Source organism: Dendrobates tinctorius, unplaced genomic scaffold (assembly GCF_039654945.1).
Source record: "Dendrobates tinctorius isolate UK_male_01 unplaced genomic scaffold, ASM3965494v1 ptg000044l, whole genome shotgun sequence".
NCBI classification, from domain to species: domain Eukaryota; kingdom Metazoa; phylum Chordata; class Amphibia; order Anura; family Dendrobatidae; genus Dendrobates; species Dendrobates tinctorius.
This window is the reverse complement of record NW_027361712.1, coordinates 15,701,139-15,721,778: the sequence shown is the minus strand read 5'-3', so window position 1 is coordinate 15,721,778 and position 20,640 is coordinate 15,701,139. Positions and strand designations below refer to the sequence as shown.

The following is a 20,640-nucleotide window of genomic DNA, read 5'->3' as shown; positions in this document are numbered from 1 at the left end:
CGGCACGCAAAAAATAAGCCCTCACCCAACCCGAGATCACGAAAAATGGAGAGGCTAGGGGTTTCAGAATATGTCGCAAAATTTTGTTACTTTTTTTTTGGGGGGGGGGGCGCAAACTTTGGAATTTTGTTCCACCACTTAGATAAAAAAAAAAACACCTAGTCATGTTTGGTGTCCATGACCTCGAAATGACCTGGTGAATCATAATGGTAGGTAAGTTTTAGCATTTAGTGAACCTAGCAAAAAAAGCAAAACAAAAAATGTGGGATTGCACTTTTTTTTTCCAATTTCAATGCACTTGGAATTTTTTCCCATTTTTGAGTACACAACATGCTAAAACCAATGATGTTCAAAAGTACAAATCACGCCGCAAAAAATAAGCCCTCACAAGACCATATTGACGGAAAAATAAAAAAAGTTATGGCTCTGGGAAGAAGGGGAGCAAAACTAACATGCATAATATATATATATAGTGGTGTGCATATCCTTCTGTGGCGTCTTTTCTCTTGGTCTCCAGTTCTGTGTTCGCCACTGCCATTGCACCCTCCTATTGTATTCTACCCATTGGTATTTGCGGTGCGCCTTATTTCTATTTATAGTTGTTCAAAGGTACAACCCGTCCCGCAAAAAATAAGCCCTCACATCACCATATTGAAGGAAAAATAAAAACTTATGGCTCTGGGAAGAAGGAGAGCGAAAAAGGAAAATTCAAAACAGAAAAAAGCTCCGGTCATTAAGGGGATACAAAAGTATATAAGTTGTACTTAATCATTATCTATTAAACTATTAATGGTCTGCTGAATATTATGCTACCTGCATAATAGACGGCATTTTCTCTAAGTGCCATTTAATAAAGTAATAAAAAAAACCTAAAAAGTAATAAAAAAAAAATTAAGCAGTACCTGATTAATCCTTATCAACTCTTTAATCGCTATTACTAACTTTGGCATCAAACTTCTCAGTATGTTCTAAAAAAAAATAAAAAAAATAATAAAATTATTAAAACTGTTAAAGTATTTTAAAGCATGACTAAAAGCAATTCACTGCAAGTGAAGCAAGAGGTTTGACGCCGCACAGTACTTACAGTTTCATTACCAACCAGCTCAGGCACAATACTTATGACACACTGAACAGTATAAAACAGTAATGGTCCATTCTGAAGAACAGCAATAGTTTGATTAAAAAGTTTGATTAGATCTGGGAAGTGGGGGCGGAAGATTCCAGCATTGAGATCTAAGGCACAGTGCAGAACCAAGAGACCGACCTGAAATAAAAAAAATAAAAAATTAATTTAACAAATATATATTAAATATACGGTGGGTAACAGTGGATATGGAAAGCAGAATTCAATGCGGGTTTTCTATTGAAGAAGCCTGAAAATGGCTGTCCACGAAGGTTCACCATCCAACCTGACAGAATTGGAGAGGATCTGCAAGGAAGATTGGCAGAGGATCCCCAAATCCAGGTGTGAAAAACTTATTGCATAGTTCCCAAGAAGGCTCATGGCTGTACTAGCTCAAAAGGATGCTTCTACTCAATACTGAGGGTCTAAATACTTATGACCATGTCATATTTCAGTTTTTCTTTAATAAATTTGCAAAAATTTCCAGATTTGTTTTTTTCAGTCAAGATGGGGTGTAGAGTGTACATTTATGAGAAAAAATGAACTTTTTTGAATTTACTAAATGGCTGCAATGAAACAAAAAGTGAAAAATGTAAAGGGGTCTGAATACTTTCCATACCCACTGTATATATAGACACACACAGTCGTGTGAAAAAGTGTTTGCCCCTGTCAAGATTTCCGACTATTTTGCATGTCTGTCACATTTAAAATGTTTCAGATCACCAAAAAAAATTTAAATAGTAGACAAATATAACAGAAGTAACAACAAAATACAGCCAAAAAGTGATTGCCCCCCTACCCCCCCCAGCCTTGAAACATACAGGTGCATCCCACAAAATTAGAATATCATCAAAAAGTTAATTTAAGTTCTTCAATACAAAATGTGAAACTCATTATATAGAGTCATTACAAACAGTGATATATTCCAAGAGTTTATTTCTGTTAATGTTGATGATTATGGCTTACAGCCAATGAAAACCCAAAAGTCGTTATCTCAGTAAATTAGAATAGTTTATAACACCAGCTTGAAAAAATGATTTTAAAATCCGAAATGTTGGCCTACTGAAATATATGTTCAGTAAATGCACTCAATACTTGGTTGGGGCTCCTTTTGCATCAATTACTGCATCAATGTGGCGTGGCATGGAGGTGATCAGCCTGTGGCACTGCTGAGATGTTATGGAAGCCCAGGTTGCTTTGATAGCAGCCTTCAGCTGCCACCAGCAGATGACAAAGCTCCCCAAACCATCACTGATTGTGGAAACTTCACACTAGACCTTAAAGCAGCTTGGATTATGTGGCTCTCCACTCTTACTCCAGACTCTGGGACCTTGATTTCCAAAGTCTAGTGTGAAGTATCCACATTCAGTGATGGTTTGTGGAGCCATGTCATCTGCTGGTGTAGGTCCACTGTGTTTTATCAAGACCAAAGTCAGCACATCCATCTACCAGGAAATTTTAGAGCACTTCAAGCTTCCTTCTGCAGACAAGCTTTTAGGAGATGGAAAATTCATTCTCCAGCAGGAATTGGCACCTGTCCACACTGCCAAAAGTACCACATCCTGGTTTAAAAACAACAGTATCACTGTGCTTAACTGGCCAGCAAACTCGCCTGACCTTAACCCTATAGAGAATCTATGGGGTATTGTCAAGAAGATGACAATCAAATAAACAAGGCAGCACTCTGCAGCGCTATACAGTTAGGTCCATATATATTTAAACAGAGACAACATTTTTCTAATTTTGGTTCTAGACATTACCACAATGAATTTTAAACAAAACAATTCAGATGCAGTTGAAGTTCAGACTTTCAGCTTTCATTTGAGTGTATGCACATTAAAATTGGATGAAGGGTTTAGGAGTTTCAGCTCCTTAACATGTGCCACCCTGTTTTTAAAGGGACCAAAAGTAATTGGACAGATTAAATAATTGTAAATAAAATGTTCATTTCTAGTACTTGGTTGAAAACCGTTTGTTGGCAATGACTGCCTGAAGTCTTGAACTCATGGACATCACCAGATGCTGTATTTCCTCCTTTTTGATGCTCAGCCAGGCCTTCACTGCGGTGGTTTTCAGTTGCTGTTTGTTTGTGGGCCTGTGTCTGAAGTTTAGTCTTTAACAAGTGAAATGCATGCTCAATTGGGTTGAGATCAGGTGACTGACTTGGCCATTCAAGAATATTCCACTTCTTTGCTTTAATAAACTCCTGGGTTGCTTGCCTTCATATCCCTTTAATTGCCTTTAATTCTCCATTTGCCTTTCATTTATTCTTATGACACTGCAGTTTTGCCTGTCTCCTCTTCAAGGGAAAATGCTTCTTATCATATATGTTCTCAATAGTCAGCCACAACGTGTTCTGTGTACATTGTAAACATGGTATGACCCTGAAGGTGATGGTGGGGGCCACATGAGCTCCATAGAATTACATATTGTCGTAAATGGTATAAAAGATTGCCTTGTGTTTTATTACGTCAGATAAAGTGATTTGACCACGACCCTGTGTGCATTCAGTCTCTTTGTCTCCAAGCGCTTGTAAATTAAGGGCGAAAACTCCTAATCTGGCCTCACTGGTGACCTGGCAGACCTGACTCTTGGTCAGAACAAAAAGCAGCTACCACAATTTGACGCCCAACGGGCACCGTGGAAACCAGCCTATTCGGAATCCGTATGTGGGAGCTTCCTGGGAGGTTGACCATGCAAAATCCAGCTGCAGCAGATGAGGAAATTTTATTCTTCCATTGATTTTACGTTTGCAACCTCTCTAAGGATCTCTACATATCTCTGGGTAAGGCTGTACAACACGGTTCAAAAGAACCCACATCACCAGTGAGCGGTGAGTATGTCCGTATGAGAGTTGAACAATAGAGTAATAAGATAATTGTCATCTGTATTATCTGTCAATCTGTTCTGGCAATATACTAATATACTAACTGGTTGTGTACTGGTGTACTGTGTAGCACAGAGATGGGATACTCCGTGCAGTGTTGTTATTTTGGTCATTTTGGATTGGCAGTAAATCATATGAGGCTGTATTTTGTATAGGGCTGTGGTTTTTGATTTTTGTTGATTCTTGTTGTTTAAGAAGTTGGCTTTGGTGTTCTCAGAGTGTCAGTGGATACTGCTGTAGGATAAGGTGTCAAATCCAAAGTGCAAGATAGGCAGGCTGTGAGAGTACTTGTATGTATGTCTATGAGAACCTCTGAATGAGATGAGAGATGAGTAATTGAGTATAAGGGATTTTTGTTATCTTCTCTTTGTACAATTAAATGACCACTGAAAATTGAAAGAAAGAAAAAAAAATAAATCCCTGAATGAGCACGCATGAATGAATTAGCACCATTCTGTGAAGATTGCACAGGAGTTCTAGGGGTACTGAGTCAAGGGGCAAAGCCCTCCTACAGAATTTTTTTCATGGACTCCTAATATTGTTACCTTTCCAGTTCTTGTGGAAGGTCCAGGATGGGTACGCTACAGATATTTCAATCTACATCTGAGATTTAATGAATTGAGTAATGATATAGCTCGTGTTATATGTGGTATGACATTGGAAAGTTTTCTAGAAGCATTTGGCCAGGCAAGGGCAAGGCATGGATACTCACATTATATAGTTATTTGCCCCTACAGTGAAGTCCAGTGGTCTCCAGAGATTGATGAGGGTTCTGCAGACATTGATTCTGATTAAGTCTAAAGAACTACTGTATTCTGTTACTGTGAAGGACGCTGACACTACTTTTCTAAAATTCTGATGGGAGGGGGGAATGAAATGGCTGCGTGGCTCTCCTCTCCTCTCGTCTTAGCTCTGCTGAGTGACTAAAGGCCCCATCTCACTAAGCAATCTCGGTAGCGAGATCGCTGCTGAGTCACAACTTTTGTGACGTAACAGCGATCTCACCAGCGAGATTGCGGTGTGTGACAGCGATCAACGAGCGGCCCCCCTGCCGGTATCGCTGATCGCTGGAAGAAACCTCTGGACATTTCTTTGGTCGCTGGTCTCCCGCTGGCCAGCACGCATCGCTGTGTGTGACAGCGGGAGACCAGCGATCAGGTGTAAAAAAATAATACAAAAAAATAAAAAATATAGTTATTCTCACCTTCCGACGTCCTGAACAGCCATCCTGCCTCTCTCCACGCTCCGGTCCCAGTGATACTATTTTCTACAGCGATAGCCAGCGATGCCGGGCGCTCTGCGTCGCTGTGCTGATCGCTGGTGAAGCTGTCTGTGTGACAGCTCACCAGCGATCACATAGCGACTTACCAGCGATCCTGACACCTTCATATCGGTGTCGGGATCGCTGGTGAATCGCTTAGTGAGACGGGGCCTTAATAGGAGGATTCACAGAGCTGCTCTCAAGATTCTCTGTGTTTTCTGTCCTTGATGTGATGCTCCCTAGGAGATGTGTGCATTTTAAAGCAACAGTACTTAATTAAGTGGAATGAAAAATTGTAAGTTGAAAGTAAAATATGGTGCCTAATTTACAAGGAAATTGTAAGTGATTGTTTGGTCATTAATGTGTTTGAACCTGCTTCTAGTTGTGTGATTGATTCATAGCAAATTGAGGATCAGCAGAAGGAGGTAGTCAACTGCACGGCTGATAAAGTAGGTTAGAGGCCTATCACATCTGGGCCTTCTTACTTTAGTCAGCGGGTTTTTTTGTTGTGGGTGAGAGGTGAGGGCAAGGAGCCTTCTGGATACACCTTGGCAGGCTCACTCTGACTTGCTGTGTGTGGCCTGTAAGACAAAGGTCCAGGCACACAGAGGGGCATTTCAGAAGAAAGATGAGCTGTTTAAGTTGAAGCAGCCTTCCCACGTACCATGGAGCTGGGCTGGAAGGAAAAAGGCCTATTCCTATTCTAGCCAGCTGATCTAACAGGTGAGAGGCAGAGAGCCTTCTCGTTACATCCTGTACCGGGTGAGAGGCAAGGAGCCTTCCCGCTACACCTTGGCAGGCACGCTCTGACTTGCTACGTGTGGCCGCCCGTAGATAAGGTCAGGTACACTAGAGGGGCATTTCAGAATAAAAGTGAGCTGTCGGGAGAAAAAAGTTGAAGCCATGGGCAACTTTTTTCTGTGTGCAGTCAGGGCCTCCCAATGGGATTCCACCGCTATGCAGATTGTAAAAGACAGAGAAGAAAGAACCAGTAAAACAGGTGGGACCAATATTGAAAAAAGCAAAAATGCCAGAGTGTTAATGTTTGGATGTACAAAAAGGCACAGACAAGGGAAGAAAATAGCAAGTGAATAAATGATGTTTGAGAATTTGCAGCAGTATGGAAGTAAGGTGTATTATGAATGTTTTGATTGACAAAGTGTAACCAGAGACCCAGACAAAACAGATGGACTTGTAAACACTGTGGTCAGACTCAGACAAACCCAGACTGAATAGCTACTTGTGTGACCTGTGCTACCGACCTAAGCGAGTTGCGCTAAAACCTGTCCAGACAAGATCATATGTAGTGACATAAGAAGCTGACATAATAGTGTGGTTAGTGGGTAGTGGGGTCATTGACCTTTGAGGAGTAAGCTGACAGTAGACACCAGACGACCAACCACATCAGGACCTAGAAGGGCAACTAGAATATTCAGGTGTATTATCCCTGGAACCCCTCTGACCAGCTAGATTTGCTGGAGCAGCTGCCTGACCCTGAAAATCAACCATTCCCGTTTTACAGACACAAAGGAAATACAGGAGACAGATAAGTGTACCTGGGCAGACCTATAGGGGGTGGTGAGTTTAAAGGCAGGTGACGCACTAGGACATATAATTAAGACACACACAGATGTGGCAAAGAATCAGGCTTGGGGCATGGATGATAAATCTGCACGGTCTGGGGAGACGTACTGTGAATCACTAAAACAGTGGGCTACAGTGGAAAAATCAGAGCAGTCTGTACTCCTGACTAACGTGACACAGCAAAAAGGAGAGAGTGTAGAGATGTACTTTGGATGGTTACAGCTGAAATGGGCAAACATGGGGTACATTTGCATAGACCCACTTGATGTTAGAATACTGGTGAATGCATTCATTGACGGTATGAACAAAGACTTACGAGACGCAGTACAGACAGCCAAACCTGAATGGAGATATGTAGATCCGAAAGACCTCCTTAAGGTAGCTAAAGTAGTTGAGCAAACAAGGACAATAAGACAATCTGTCATGTATGCTGGACCACAAGGAAAACAGTGGAGACGTAACAAGGGACCTAGAAACAGTGAGGTGCTGGAATTGTGGTGCTTACAAAACTTATTGTTAGTGACAATACCCCTATGAATTTACGATCATGATTAAATTGAAAAAAAAAAAAAAAAAAAGCGGAAACACTCCTCCTTGCTTAAAGCAATACCCCTTGAGCCTAGCCAAATCAATGGCCCTGAGCAGGGATATTAAAGAGTATGTTAAGGCAGGGGTTCTGGAGCAAAGATCTTCCCCCTGCAACACCCCTTTGTATCCCATTAAGGAAAAAAGGACCGAAGGGTTCCCCTGACACTTATAGAATGGTTCATGACTTAAGGGCTATTAATGATGTTACAGAAAGTCATTGATTTAGCGGGTGCATTTTCTCTGTACCCCCTGCACCCTGACTGTAAGTATCTTTTTTCCTTTACTCATGAAGGTAAACAATATTGTTGGACGGTCCTCCCACAAAGGGGAAAGAAATCCCCTACCATCTATTAAGCAGCGATGGCAGGGGTCCTTGAGTAGTGGCAATCACCTCATCCGCAGATTGTACTATTACAGTATGTGGATGACCTTTTGCTCTGCTGCCTGGACCAGAGGGTTCTGCAGAGAAGCCAGTTTTCTTGCTTGTTTTATTTTCGCAGAAAAGGGTTGCAAGGTCTCACGTGACAAATTACAGTATTACAAACAAAAGGTGACATTTTTGGGACATTGTATTGCCGAAGGTACCAGACACCTGACTGAAGACAGGAAACAGGCAATTAAAAATCTCCCTCTACCCAGGTCACATCAGCATCTACGCACTTTCCTAGGCTTGGTGACCTACTGTAGGCCTTGGATAAGGTCTGCTTCACAAATGATGCAATCACTTTGACTGTTTGTCATGAGACCCCTATGATCTCATTCCTTTGACAATTTATTCCCCACATGACATCCACCATTCCATACTCGTACAAGTTCAACCAAAACATCCGTCTATGGCAAGACAGCTCCGACTTGAATGTGCACTACTAATTCCTGAGTATGTCACCCTCAAAAGGTGTAACGTTCTGAATCCCGCCACCCTCCTGCCTGTGGATTCAGAAAAGGGGGAATTGGTGACCGCATTAGCAAGTGAGGAAGAATACTTTGACATGACGCATGAACATGACTGCATAGAAGTGATGAGTCAGGAGACAGTGGGTTTTGCACACGTTCATGAAAAACCTGTTCCTAATGCAGATTTTGAGGGGTTTTTTTTGCAGATGGCTCCAGATATCACCAGGATGGACGATTCTACACTGGATATGCAGTAGTATCCTCATATGAGGTAATCCGAGCTGAACCACTCCCTCCTCACATGTCGGCACAGGAGGCAGAGTTGAAGGCACTCACTGAGGCGTGTAGAGCCGCTGCAGGTAAACTCGCTAATATTTACACTGATTCAAATTATGCATGGGGAATAGCCCATGATTATGGCCCTATCTGGAGAAGCACAGCGTTTCTTACATCAGCCGGTAAGCCCATTAAAAATGCAGAGCTGGTGAAACAATTGATGGAGGCACTGATGTTACCAGTCCAGGTTGGCATTGTCAAGGTAAAAGCACACTCTGTGGAGGGAGAGGGCAACAGAAGGGCAGATGAGGCTGCTAAAGTAGCAGCAAGGCGGCCTAGGGAGCAGTGGACGGTGGCGGAGAGTCAGCGTATTCCAGCCACTGAGCCTAGATGTCCTGAAATCCCTCCACCAAAAGGCTGCCCAAACAGAGAAGGTACACTGGGAGACTGGGAGCTGAGCTGAACTCAAATGGAGTATGGTAGAATAAGGATAAATTGTGCATACCGAAGTCCCTGTTCCCAATCATGGCGCGAGCAACACATGGCCCCACTCACGCCTCAAAGTCACGTGTGCCAAGGTAGATGCCTTCTGGATCGCTCCTGGTTTCACTTACGCAGCCGTGAAACTTGTACAATCATGCCTCATCTGTGCACAGCACAACCCAGGTAAAACAGTAAAAGTCCTTAAGAAAAGCGACACCTTGGCCTCTCTACCCGTTTCAGAGACTGCAGATTGACGACATACAGCTACCAAGGTAGGAGTGTATGCAAATATCCTAGTATGTGTAGATCTCTTCTCTGGTTGGCCGGAAGCCTATCCGGTAAAACGTGAAAATGCTAAAACGACTACAGACAAACTGATGAAAGAACTGATCTGCAGGTATGGTGTCCCAGAAACCATAGAAAGTGATAGGGGTACACACTTCACAGGAGAAATAATGAGGGAAGTCATGCAGGCCCTGGGTGTACAGCAAGCATTTCATACACCATATAGGCCACAAATTAGTGGAAAAGTGGAAAGACTAAATGAGACACTTAAACTGAAAATTCAAAAGGCCATGACAGACACAGGAAAGAGCTGGGTAGAGTGCTTGCCTCTTGCACTCTTTTCAGTCAAGACACACTCCAAATAGCAAGGATTTCATACACCAAATAGGCCACAAATTAGTGGAAAAGTGGAAAGACTAAATGGGACACTTAAACTGAAAATTCAAAAGGCCATGACAGACACAGGAAAGAGCTGGGTAGAGTGCTTGCCTCTTGCACTCTTTTCAGTCAAACACAGGCTTGTCTCCTTTTGATGTCCTGTTTGGTAGTGCACCAAAGACTGGTCTGTACTTCCCACAGGTGCTACAAATGCCACACGGTGCTAGGACAGCCTATGTCCAGGCCTTGCAGAAAAGACATAATGTGGTGCTTAAACATGTGTTTTCATCCATTCCAGATCCTAATGAAAATGCAGATGTGCATCAGCTGAATTGGGTGGTCATATGCAGACACATGAGAAGGAGCCTGGACCCACGATTTGACGGCCCCTTCCAAGTCCAGCTGACCACATCCACCTCAGTAAAACTTGAGGGAAAGCCCACCTGGATCCACGCCAGTCACTGCAAGAAGGTCCTGTCAACAGCATAATGACTGTTCTCCTAATCACCTTGCTGGCAGTAACAGGATTACTGCACTCTACAGAGACACAGGACAAACTCTTAAATGCTGACTGGGACGACAAACTTATTCAGCATCATGCTCTTCTTATAAAGGACATGGAAGGACAGAAACCGAAAGACTGATGGGTCTGTACACACAGGCTAGTATCTGCAAGGACTATGCCATACGTAGCCTTACCTCCAGAGCCATGCAAGGTATTAACCCCACACTGCATACACAATGAGACTTGGACGCAATCTAGGTTTTGGGGAAAAGATGTGCCCTGTGATATATCTGCCTCATTGGCTATAATCGGATGGGCCGCTAATCCCTGGTTTCAGTTTATTAAGGTACAAATGTGAAGGAGGAATGTGTCAAATAATTGGTCCCACCTGTTGTAATTATATCGACCCTGCTGGCAATCTCCAGATCAGGGCCAGTATAGACAAAATAGGTGAACGCAGAGACCAATGGTTAAAACAACACAGTGCAAACAGACTCCTGGTAACACATTCTGTTTTTTAAATCCAGCAAATTGGTTTAATGGCGTAGCAGGATGGATTTTTGGCATTGTACAGACTTGCATGTAAATTTTGTTGTTTTGCTTATTGTTTTATGTAGCTGTAAAAGCGCTAATATAAGTATTACCTAAGCTGCTGAATAATGTATGTGTGAAAAAAGAATCTAAGGCTGACCTTCTGTAGTGTATCATAGACCCCAGGTAGCCATTGCTGATGGGGAAAGTGAGTGTCCACACTGAGGGTGGATGGGCGAAGCATGTAGGAAGCCCCCTTATGGGTAATTAGACCCATGAGACAGTAGCTCCTTTGTGGACATCAGCTGACCCTGTGGAAAAGGTTATACCATTTACAAAAGGGGGAAATTGATATAGGTTTGCCTTCATATCCCTTTAATTGCCTTTAAGTCTCCATTTGCCTTTCATTTATTCTTATGACACTGCAGTTTTGCCTGTCTCCTCTTCAAGGGAAAAATGCTTCTTTAACAAATATGTTCTCAATAATCAGCCACAACGTGTTCTGGGTACATTGTAAACATGGTATGACCCTGAAGGTGATGGTGGGTGATAGTGGGGGCCACATGAGCTCCATAGAATTACATATTGTTGTAAATGGTATAAAAGATTGCCTTGTATTTCATTACGTCAGATAAAGTGATTTGACCACGGCTCGTGTGCGTTCAGTCTCTTTGTCTCCAAGCGCTTGTAAATTAAGGGTGAAAACTCCTAATCTGGCCTCACTGGTGATCTGGCAGACCAGACTCAAGGTCAGAACAAAAAGCAGCTGCGACATCCATCTGTAGTATGAAACGACGACCAATCAGTTTGGCTGCATTTGGCTGGATCTGAGCACACAGTATGGCTTTGAATACCTCAGAATTCATTCGGCTGCTTCTGTCCTGTGTCACATCATCAATAAACACTAGTGACCCAGTGCCACTGACAGCCAGGCATGCTCAAGCAATCACACTGCCCCCACCGTGTTTTACAGATGTGGTATGCTTTGGATCATGAGCTGTACTATGCCTTCGCCATACTTTTCTCTTTCCATCATTCTGGTAAAGGCTGATCTTGGTTTCATCTGTGCAAAGAATGTTCTTCCAGAACTGTGCTGGCTTTTTTAGATGTTTTTTTAGCAAAGTCCAGTCTAGCCTTTTCATTCTTGATGCTTATGAGTGGCTTGCACCGTGCAGTTAACCCTCTGTATTTACTTTCATGCAGTCATCTCTTTATGGTAGATTTGGATATTGATACGCCTACCTCCTGGAGAGTGTTGTTCACTTGGTTGGCTGTTGTGAAGGGGTCTCTCTTCACCATGGAGACTATTCTGCGATCATCCACCACTGCTGTCTTCCGTGGGCGCCCAGGTCTTTTTGCATTGATGAGTTCACCAGTGCTTTCTTTCTTTCTCAGAATATACCAAACTGTAGATTTTGCCACTCCTAATGTTGTAGCAATTTCTCAGATGGGTTTTTTCTGTTTTTGCAGCTTAAGGATGGCTTGTTTCACCTGCATGGAGAGCTCCTTTGGCGGCATGTTTCCTTCACAGTAAAACCTTCCAAATGCAAGCACCACACCTCAAATCAACTCCAGGCCTTTTATCTGCTTAATTGAGAATGACATAACAAAGGGATTGCCCACACCTGTCCATGAAATAGCCTTGGAGTCTATTGTCCAATTACTTTTGGTACCTTTAAAAACAGGGTGGCACATGTTAAGGAGCTGAAACTCCTAAACCCTTCATCCAATTTTAATGTGGATACCCTCAAATGAAAGCTGAAAGCCTGAACTTCAACTGCATCTGAATTGTTGTTTAAAATTCATTGTGGTAATGTCTAGAACCAAAATTAGAAAAATGTTGTCTCTGCCCAAATATATATGGACCTAACTGTAGCGTGTAAACATGAAAATTGAATTGCATTACTGCACTAGAAATATGAAAAAGTCTTAGTTACTCACCGGTTAACGGTATTTTTCAGAGTCCATGACAGCACCACCTGAGAGAGGGGATCCGCCCTTCTTAGGAACAGGAAAACCTACAGATACAAAAGGGCGGCACCTCTCCCACGCATCAGTTGGATTACAGAGTATAAAAAGAGGACCTCCAAGGTTAATGCATGATTATATGTACAACAATATTAATACTTAAATGTTTATCACCCGTGGATATGTACAAAGGGAAGACGTGCACACCCAAATTAAGGGAAGGGAATCTATGGGTGCTGTCATGGACTCCGAAAAATACCGTTAACCGGTGAGTAACTAAGACTTTATTGGGTCGTCCATGACAGCACCACCTGAGAGAATTACAGAGAGTAATCACTACTTTAGGGGGGGACCACAGCCTGCAGAACCCTGATACCGAAGGAGAGGTCTGCAGAGGCACCCAAGTCTAGTCTATAATGACTATAAAAAGTGCTCGGAGAGGACCAAGTGGCCGCCTTACAAATCTGGTCGATGGAGACTTCCGATCTCTCGGCCCACGAGGTCGCCACGGCTCTGGTGGAATGCGCCTTCAATTTCTCCGGAGCTACTCTACCTTTTGAGGCATAAGCTAACGAGATTGCTTCTCTAATCCACCTGGCTAGTGTACTTTTGGACACCCTAAGACCTTTCCTAGGGCCTTGGTAGGAGACAAAGAGGGCATTGTCTTTCTTCCAGGGATCGGTAGCCGCTAGATACTCCAAGAGGCATCTCCTAACATCTAAAGTGTGTAGCTTCTCCTCTTTCTCATTAGTTGGTTTAGGGAGGAAGGATGGAAGGACTATTTCCTGCGACCTATGAAAGCTGGAGGCTACTTTTGGTAAATACGCTGGATCGGGTCTAAGTATTACCCTATCCTCTTTTACCTGAAGAAAAGGTGGGCGCCTAGACAATGCCTGAATGTCGCTTACCCTACAGGCTGACGTTATGGCTATTAGGAAAGCTATTTTGAGGGACAGGCTCCTAATAGAGGCTGACGAGATGGGTTCAAATGGCGCTTCTGTCATAGCTGTGAGGACTAGGTTCAAATCCCATGGCGTGAGTCTATTCTTTACTATTGGTCTGGATCTACTCGCTGCTTTGATAAATCTTTTGACCCAATAATTAGCCGCGATGTTGCAGCTAAAGAGGGCCCCTAAGGCGGATACCTGTACTTTAAGGGTACTGGTGGAGAGACCCAAGTCCAGCCCTTTTTGTAAAAATTCCAAGATCTGGCCTATGGGGACGGAATCATCAGTATTTATATTTGAGCTTTCGAGGAACCTTTTCCAAATCCTGACGTAAATCTTAGTTGTCACCACTTTCCTACTTTTTAGTAGAGTGTCAATTAGGTCTGGGGAGAAGCCTTTACTTTCTAGCAGTGACCGCTCAAATTCCACGCCGTGAGATGTAGGCCAGCCACCTGAGGGTGGAAGACCGGGCCCTGGGACAGAAGGTCCGGGATGTCCGGGAGAACCCAAGGATCGTCTACCGACATGATCCTGAGGTTCGAGAACCATGCTCTTCTGGGCCAGAACGGGGCGATGACTATGACCCTTGCCCTGTCTTTTCTGATCTTCCTCAACACCAGAGGAAGTAGAGATAGGGGAGGAAAGGCGTAGGCTAGCCTGAAGTCCCATTTTATCAGTAGCGCATCTACTGCCAGAGGAGTCTCCCTGGGATTTAGGGAGCAAAACTGTCTCGTTTTCGAGTTCTCCTTGGTGGCGAATAGATCCACCTCTGGCTGACCCCATCTCTGCACAATCTGAACGAAAATGGAGGTGTTTAAGGCCCACTCTCCTTGTTTTAACAGATTGCGGCTTAGGAAATTTGCCGCGATGTTCTTTCCCTCTTATGTGAAGAGCCGTGAGAGATGAAAAAATGACGCTCTGCTAGCTGGAACAACTGTCCTGCCACATTCATCAGAGTTCTGGATCGAGTTCCGCCTTGGTGGTTGATATAGGCCACGGCCACTCGATTGTCCGAGAGAACTCGTACGTGATGGCCCTGTAGATACATAAGGAGCTCTTTAGCTGCGAGTACTACCGCTGTTAATTCTTTCAAATTAGAAGACATTTGTATCTGATATCGTTCCCATAGGCCCTAGACCAGAATTTCCTCCATATGCGCCCCCCAACCGGAAGGACTTGATCCGTGGTGACCACGCGGGTAATGTTATACTCCCAAGGGACCCCTCTAGACAAGTTATTTCTTTCTAGCCACCACTCCAGGGACTCTATTGTGTTTCTGGATAAGGTCAGTCGACCTTCTAAGTTACCCCCCAGGATTCTCTGATACCATAAAACTTCGCCCAGTAGAGTTCTCGTATGAACTTGGGCCCACTGGACTGCGGGAATGCAGGATGAGAGGGAACCCAACAGGGACATGGCTTTCCTGAGGGACATGGAGGGGTTGTTGGAAGCGTTCAGGACCCGGCCATGCAGGTGCAGCAGCTTCTCTGGGGGCAGACGGCATTCCTGCTTTTTAGAATCTAGGGTTAGGCCTAGAAATTGTTGAATTTTTAATGGCTGCAAACGGGATTTTTTGATATTAAGTAGCCATCCCAACCGCTCTAGAGCCGCCGTTGTTTTTTGTAATTGTTCTAAACACTGCTCGGCTGAACTGCCTATTATAAGGAGGTCATCTAAATAGGGGACGACTAGAATGTTTAGCTCGCGCAGATGGGCCATCACCTCTGCCATCACTTTGGTGAATACTCGGGGCGCAACCGCCACCCCGAAGGGTAGGGCCGCGTACTGGAAGTGCTGGATTGACCCATCCAACTGAACCGCCAGTCTAAGGAAAGATTGGTGTGCTAGACAAATTGGTATATGGTAGTAAGCGTCTTTCAGATCTAGGACCACCATGAAGCAGTTTTGAAACAGCATTTTTATTGCGGTGTTAATTGTTTCCATTTTAAACGGACGTACAACCAGGAATTTATTGAGGGCTTTGAGGTTAAATATAGCCCTAAATGAGTCGTCCGGTTTACGGACCAAGAACAGGGGGGAATAGAAGCCTTTCCCCCTCTCTTCCTCTGGAACTCTCGTCAGGACTTTTTTGTCCAGTAGCTCGAGGACCTCGGTCTCCAGGGCAGCTTGTTCTAGCGGGGAAGATTTGAGTGGAGTTACCTTGAACCGATCTTGGGGAACGCAGGAGAACTCTAGGTGCAGTCCTGTAGCTATCACCCCCAGTATCCAGCTGCTATTCGAGATTCTGGCCCAGGCCGGGTAGAAGGCAGATAATCTTCCTCCTACCGGAGCCACTAGTCATTGGGGCGGCTTCTTATTATCCCGTGATGGACCTTCTTGGCGCCCCCCTCCTCCATACATGAAGCCCGTACCTCTGTTTTTTTTGTTGTCCCATCTGTTCTGATCTCTGGCCTGTCTCCTGCGGGAATACCCTTTCCTAGAAAAGGGACGTCTCCAGGATGTATTCGGCAGACTCGGAAATTTCTCTTTTTCTCATCCCCGGCCTTCTCTAACAGTTCGTCTAGGACGGAGCCGAACAAGTATTCACCCTCACAGGGGATAGAACAGAGACGGGACCTGGCTTGGATATCTCCCGGCCAGCATTTTAACCAGAGGGCTCTTCGGGCCGAATTAGACAAACTTGCAGACCTGGCCGCCATTCTTACTGAGTCCGCCGAGGCATCTGCCAGAAAGGCAGCAGCATTCTGGATAATTGGAAGAGACTTACGAATGGAGGCTCGCGAGGTTCCATCCTTTAGCTGAGAGTCCAATTGATCCAGCCAGACCATCATGGATCTGGCTGCGCACGTGGCTGCTATTGCTGGCCTTAGGGCGCCTGCTGACATCTCCCATGTGCCCTTTAAAAAGGAATCTGCCTTTTTATCTAGGGGGTCTTTAAGGGAGGCCATATCGTCGAAGGGTATAGATGACTTTTTTGAGGCCTTAGCTACCGCTGCATCCAGCTTGGGGGCCTTATCCCATCGACTTACTATTGGGTCCTCAAAAAGGGGTATCTACGCTTGAAAGCAGGCGGCATAGAACCCCTTTTTTCCGTTTTTTTCCACTCCCTGTCTATCAGGCTCTGGACTCTTTCGTTTAGTGGAAAAGTCCTTTGTTTTCTGGGGTCTAGACCCCCGAACATAATGTCCTGAGCAGACAGTTCTGTCTTTTTTTCTTCTACCCCCATGGTTGACCTTATGGTTTTAATTAATTTATCCATTTGGTCCAAGGGAAAACAGAACCGGCTGGAATCCTCTTCGGAAGAAGAAGAGGAGGCCGAGGACTCTGAGGAGATAACTTCCTTCCTAGGGCCGACTGAAGACTCTGAGCCTGAAACACTAGCTCGTCTTCTTTTAGAAGAATCTTCTTTTGATAGGGCTTTTATTTCAGTCCTGATTAATTGCCTCAGGTCTGTAGCGAAGCTTGGAGCTTCTTCCGCTACCTGCATAAATAGGGAAGAGTGTAAGAGTCTGATACTCCACTCACGTTCTACCCCTCATCTCCGTCCCTACCGTCTGTCTCACGCAAGACTGACACAATCTCTTGGGGTGGCCATCTGGTAAGGGGCAACTACAGAGGGCACATTCCTTGTGCTTCTGCTTCCCTGTGGCCTTCTTCCCCTGAGAATCAAACACATAAGGGGACACTGCATCAGGGTACATTCTCGCAGATCTCTTACCCTTGCAGATGAGGACAGGTACCGGATCATGGGGGGCTGCAGGAGGATCCTTTGACCTAGAGGAACTGCTGTGGCTCTGTCCACTCGAACATCCCTCCTTCCGCCTCTTAGGTTGGTCACTGGGGCGCTTTGCCACGGGCTGCACCTCTTGTGGGTCCATGGGGGCTTCTGTTGTGTCCATCGCTGGGCCTCCAGAAGCACCTCAGCAGCAATGCCTTCTGTCTTAAGAAGGCTCCCCCTCCGGATTAGCAGGAACTCTGTCCGGTGTTCGGGCCCCCCATTGGACCGCTCCTCGCGATCCTCCCCCTCCCCTTCAGGTGCCCGGCCCCCTCAGGCGGCGGGCGCGCATCGGCGCGCGTCCACCACAACCGGAAGCCGCCGGCATCCGACTTCCGGTTTTGGCGCTAGGCCCCGCCCCCTTCGCCGCGTCACTTCCACCGCGCGATAGAGGCCGCGGGGACGCGCGGCAAGGGGCTAGCACTGCGCCGCCAGCTCGGAACCGCCGCTCCCTTTGTGGGACACCGCCGGCGGCGCCCGCCCGAACGGACCGCACCCCCGGGGGAAGGAGACACAGGGGGGCACCGCTTACCTCACCGGCCCCGTGGAGAAGGCGACCGCCAGACCCTGTCTCCGCCTGCTCTTACCACTGCCGTGGAAATCCTACCCGGACCCACCGTGGAGCATCCAGGGCCCCCAGCGAGACCGAGGTAGGAGAACCCCCCGCTACCTGAGTCGGTCCGCTGGCCTGGGATTCGGTTATCCATGACGGACGATCTGTAGGGAGTTCTGTCCTTGTTAGGAACAGGAAACCAACTGATGCGTGGGAGAGGTGCCGCCCTTTTGTATCTGTAGGTTTTCCTGTTCCTAAGAAGGGCGGATCCCCTCTCTCAGGTGGTGCTGTCATGGACGACCGAATAAATTGAGAATGCTTAGCGCATAAATTGGCCAATTCATGTGTACCTGGTAGACACGGTAAGGCGATTCTCGTACACCAAGACTTAACAATGCCAATCCTCTCTTAGACAGTCTACAACCCTATGGGAACCTAATGTGAATTCTCTCCTAGACTAAAGTCTAATATCTTCGTGGAGAGGGAGTGACCCTACTGTGACTAAAAACGCCTGAGGCTAAGGGGCGGAGTGCTCAGTCAGAAGGCCAATGCATACAAACCAAAAAACTGACCGGCACATCCAAACATGAATTAGGTGTGAACAGGTGCCTAACTATAGTCGCCAACTTATATACAATCGAACAAACAAGGCAGCACTCTGCAGTGCTATAGCATGTAAACATGAAAATTGAATTGCATTACTGCACTAGAAATATGAAAAATTGAGAATGCTTAGTACATAAATTGGCCAACTCATGTGTACCTGGTAGCCACAGAAAGGCTCTCCTAGACTAAAGGAGAGAATTCACATTAGGTACCCATAGAGTTGTAGACTGTCTAAGAGAGGATTGGCATATCCTGGTATATGAGAATCGCCTTACTGTGGCGTGGCTACCAGGTACAAATGAATTGGGCCAATGTATACACTAAGCATTCTCAATTTTTCATATTTCTAGTGCAGTAATTCAATTCAATTTTCATGTTTATATGATATAGCGCTGCAGAGTGCTGCCTTGTTTGTTTGATTGTATATGAGTTGGTGACTATAGGTACACACCTGTTCACACCTAATTCATGTTTGGATATGAGAGTGTTTTTTAATTTGTATGAAGAAGATGACAGACACCAGACCCAACAATGCAGACGAGCTGAAGGCTGCTATCAAAGCAACCTGGGCTTCCTTAACACCTCAGCCGTGCCACAGGCTGATCGCCTCCATGCCACACTGCACTGATGCAGTAATCGATGCAAAAAGAGCCCCAAATAAGTATTGAGTGCATTTACTGAACATACATTTCAGTAGGCCAACATTTCGGATTTTAAAATCATTTTTCAAGCTGGTGTAATAAAGCATTGTAATTTACTGAGATAATGACTTTTGGATGTCCATTGGCTGTAAGCCATAATCATTAACATTAGCAGAAATAAGCACTTAAAATACATCACTGTTTGTAATGACTATATAATAGATGAGTTTCACTTTTTGTACTGAAGAACTGAAATTAACTTTTTGATGATATTCTAATTTTGTGAGATTCTCTGGTAAATTATGGTTTATCACATCTTTGGGAAGCCGAGCTCACATTCCCTAGCCACACCCAGGCCTGATTACTGCCACACCTGTCATCAATCAAGAAATCACTTAAATAGGACCCCTGCCTAACAAAGTAAACCAAAATATCCTCAAATGCTAGACATTATGCAGCGATCCAAAGAAATTCTGGATTAAACGAGAAAAAGTAATTGAGATCTATCAGTTTGGAAAAGGTTATAAAGGCATTTCTAAAGCGTTGGGACTCCAGCAAACCATAGTGAGATCCATTATGCACAAATGGCGAAAACATGGAACAGTGGTGAACCATTCCAGGAGTGGCCGGATGGCCAAAATTACCAAAGGACAGCAACGACTCATCCAAGAGGTCAAAAAAAGACCCCACAACAACATCCAAATAACTGCAGGCCCCACTTGCCTCAGTTCAGGTTAGTGTTCATGACTCCACCAAAAGAGACTACAGTCATGGCCAAAAGTTTTGAGAATGACACAAATATTAATTTTTACAAAGTCTACTGCTTCATTTTTTCTAATGGCAATTTGCATGTACTCCAGAATGTTATAAAGAGTGATCAGCTTAACAGCAATTACTTGCAAAGTCAATATTTGCCTAGAAAATGAACTTTATCCCCCAAAACAATTTCAACATCATTGCAGCCCTGCCTTAAAAGGACCAGCTAACATCGTTTCAGTGATTGCTCCATTAACACAGGTGTGGGTGTTGATGAGGACAGGGCTGGAGATCAATCTGTCATGATTAAGTAAGAATGACACCACTGGACACTTTAAAAGGAGGCTGGTGCTTGGCATCATTGTTTCTCTTCTGTTAACCATGGTTATCTCTAAAGAAACACGTGCAGTCATCATTGCACTGCACAAAAATGGCCTAACAGGGAAGAGTATCGCAGCTAGAGAGATTGCACCTCAATCAACAATCTATCGCATCATCAAGAACTTCAAGGAGAGGGGTTCCCTTGTTGCCAAAAAGGCTCCAGGGCGCCCAAGAAAGACCAGCAAGCGCCAGGACCGTCTCTTAAAAGTGTTTCAGCTGCGGGATCGGGCTACCAGCAGTGCAGAGCTTGCTCAGGA

The 20,640-nt window shown here is 44.8% G+C and overlaps 1 protein-coding gene and 1 long non-coding RNA gene across 4 annotated transcripts in view; one reads left to right on the top strand and one right to left on the bottom strand.

Annotated features, from left to right (window-relative positions):
• The window catches only part of LOC141089083 (uncharacterized), a 249,028-nt gene extending 237,582 nt beyond the window's left edge, over positions 1-11,446 (top strand). Inside the window, exon 3 of the long non-coding RNA XR_012232170.1 lies at positions 10,058-11,446. This is a non-coding gene — a long non-coding RNA (uncharacterized lncRNA). The remainder of the gene's footprint in view (positions 1-10,057) is intronic.
• The window catches only part of IPO4 (importin 4), a 420,928-nt gene that overhangs the window by 331,445 nt on the left and 68,843 nt on the right, over positions 1-20,640 (bottom strand). For all 3 annotated transcript variants that reach the window (XM_073575360.1, XM_073575361.1, XM_073575362.1), the window contains exons 6-7: positions 1,085-1,264; positions 903-968 (exon numbers count right to left, since the gene is read on the bottom strand). In XM_073575360.1, the coding sequence (XP_073431461.1) occupies positions 903-968; positions 1,085-1,264 (246 nt within the window). The remainder of the gene's footprint in view (positions 1-902; positions 969-1,084; positions 1,265-20,640) is intronic.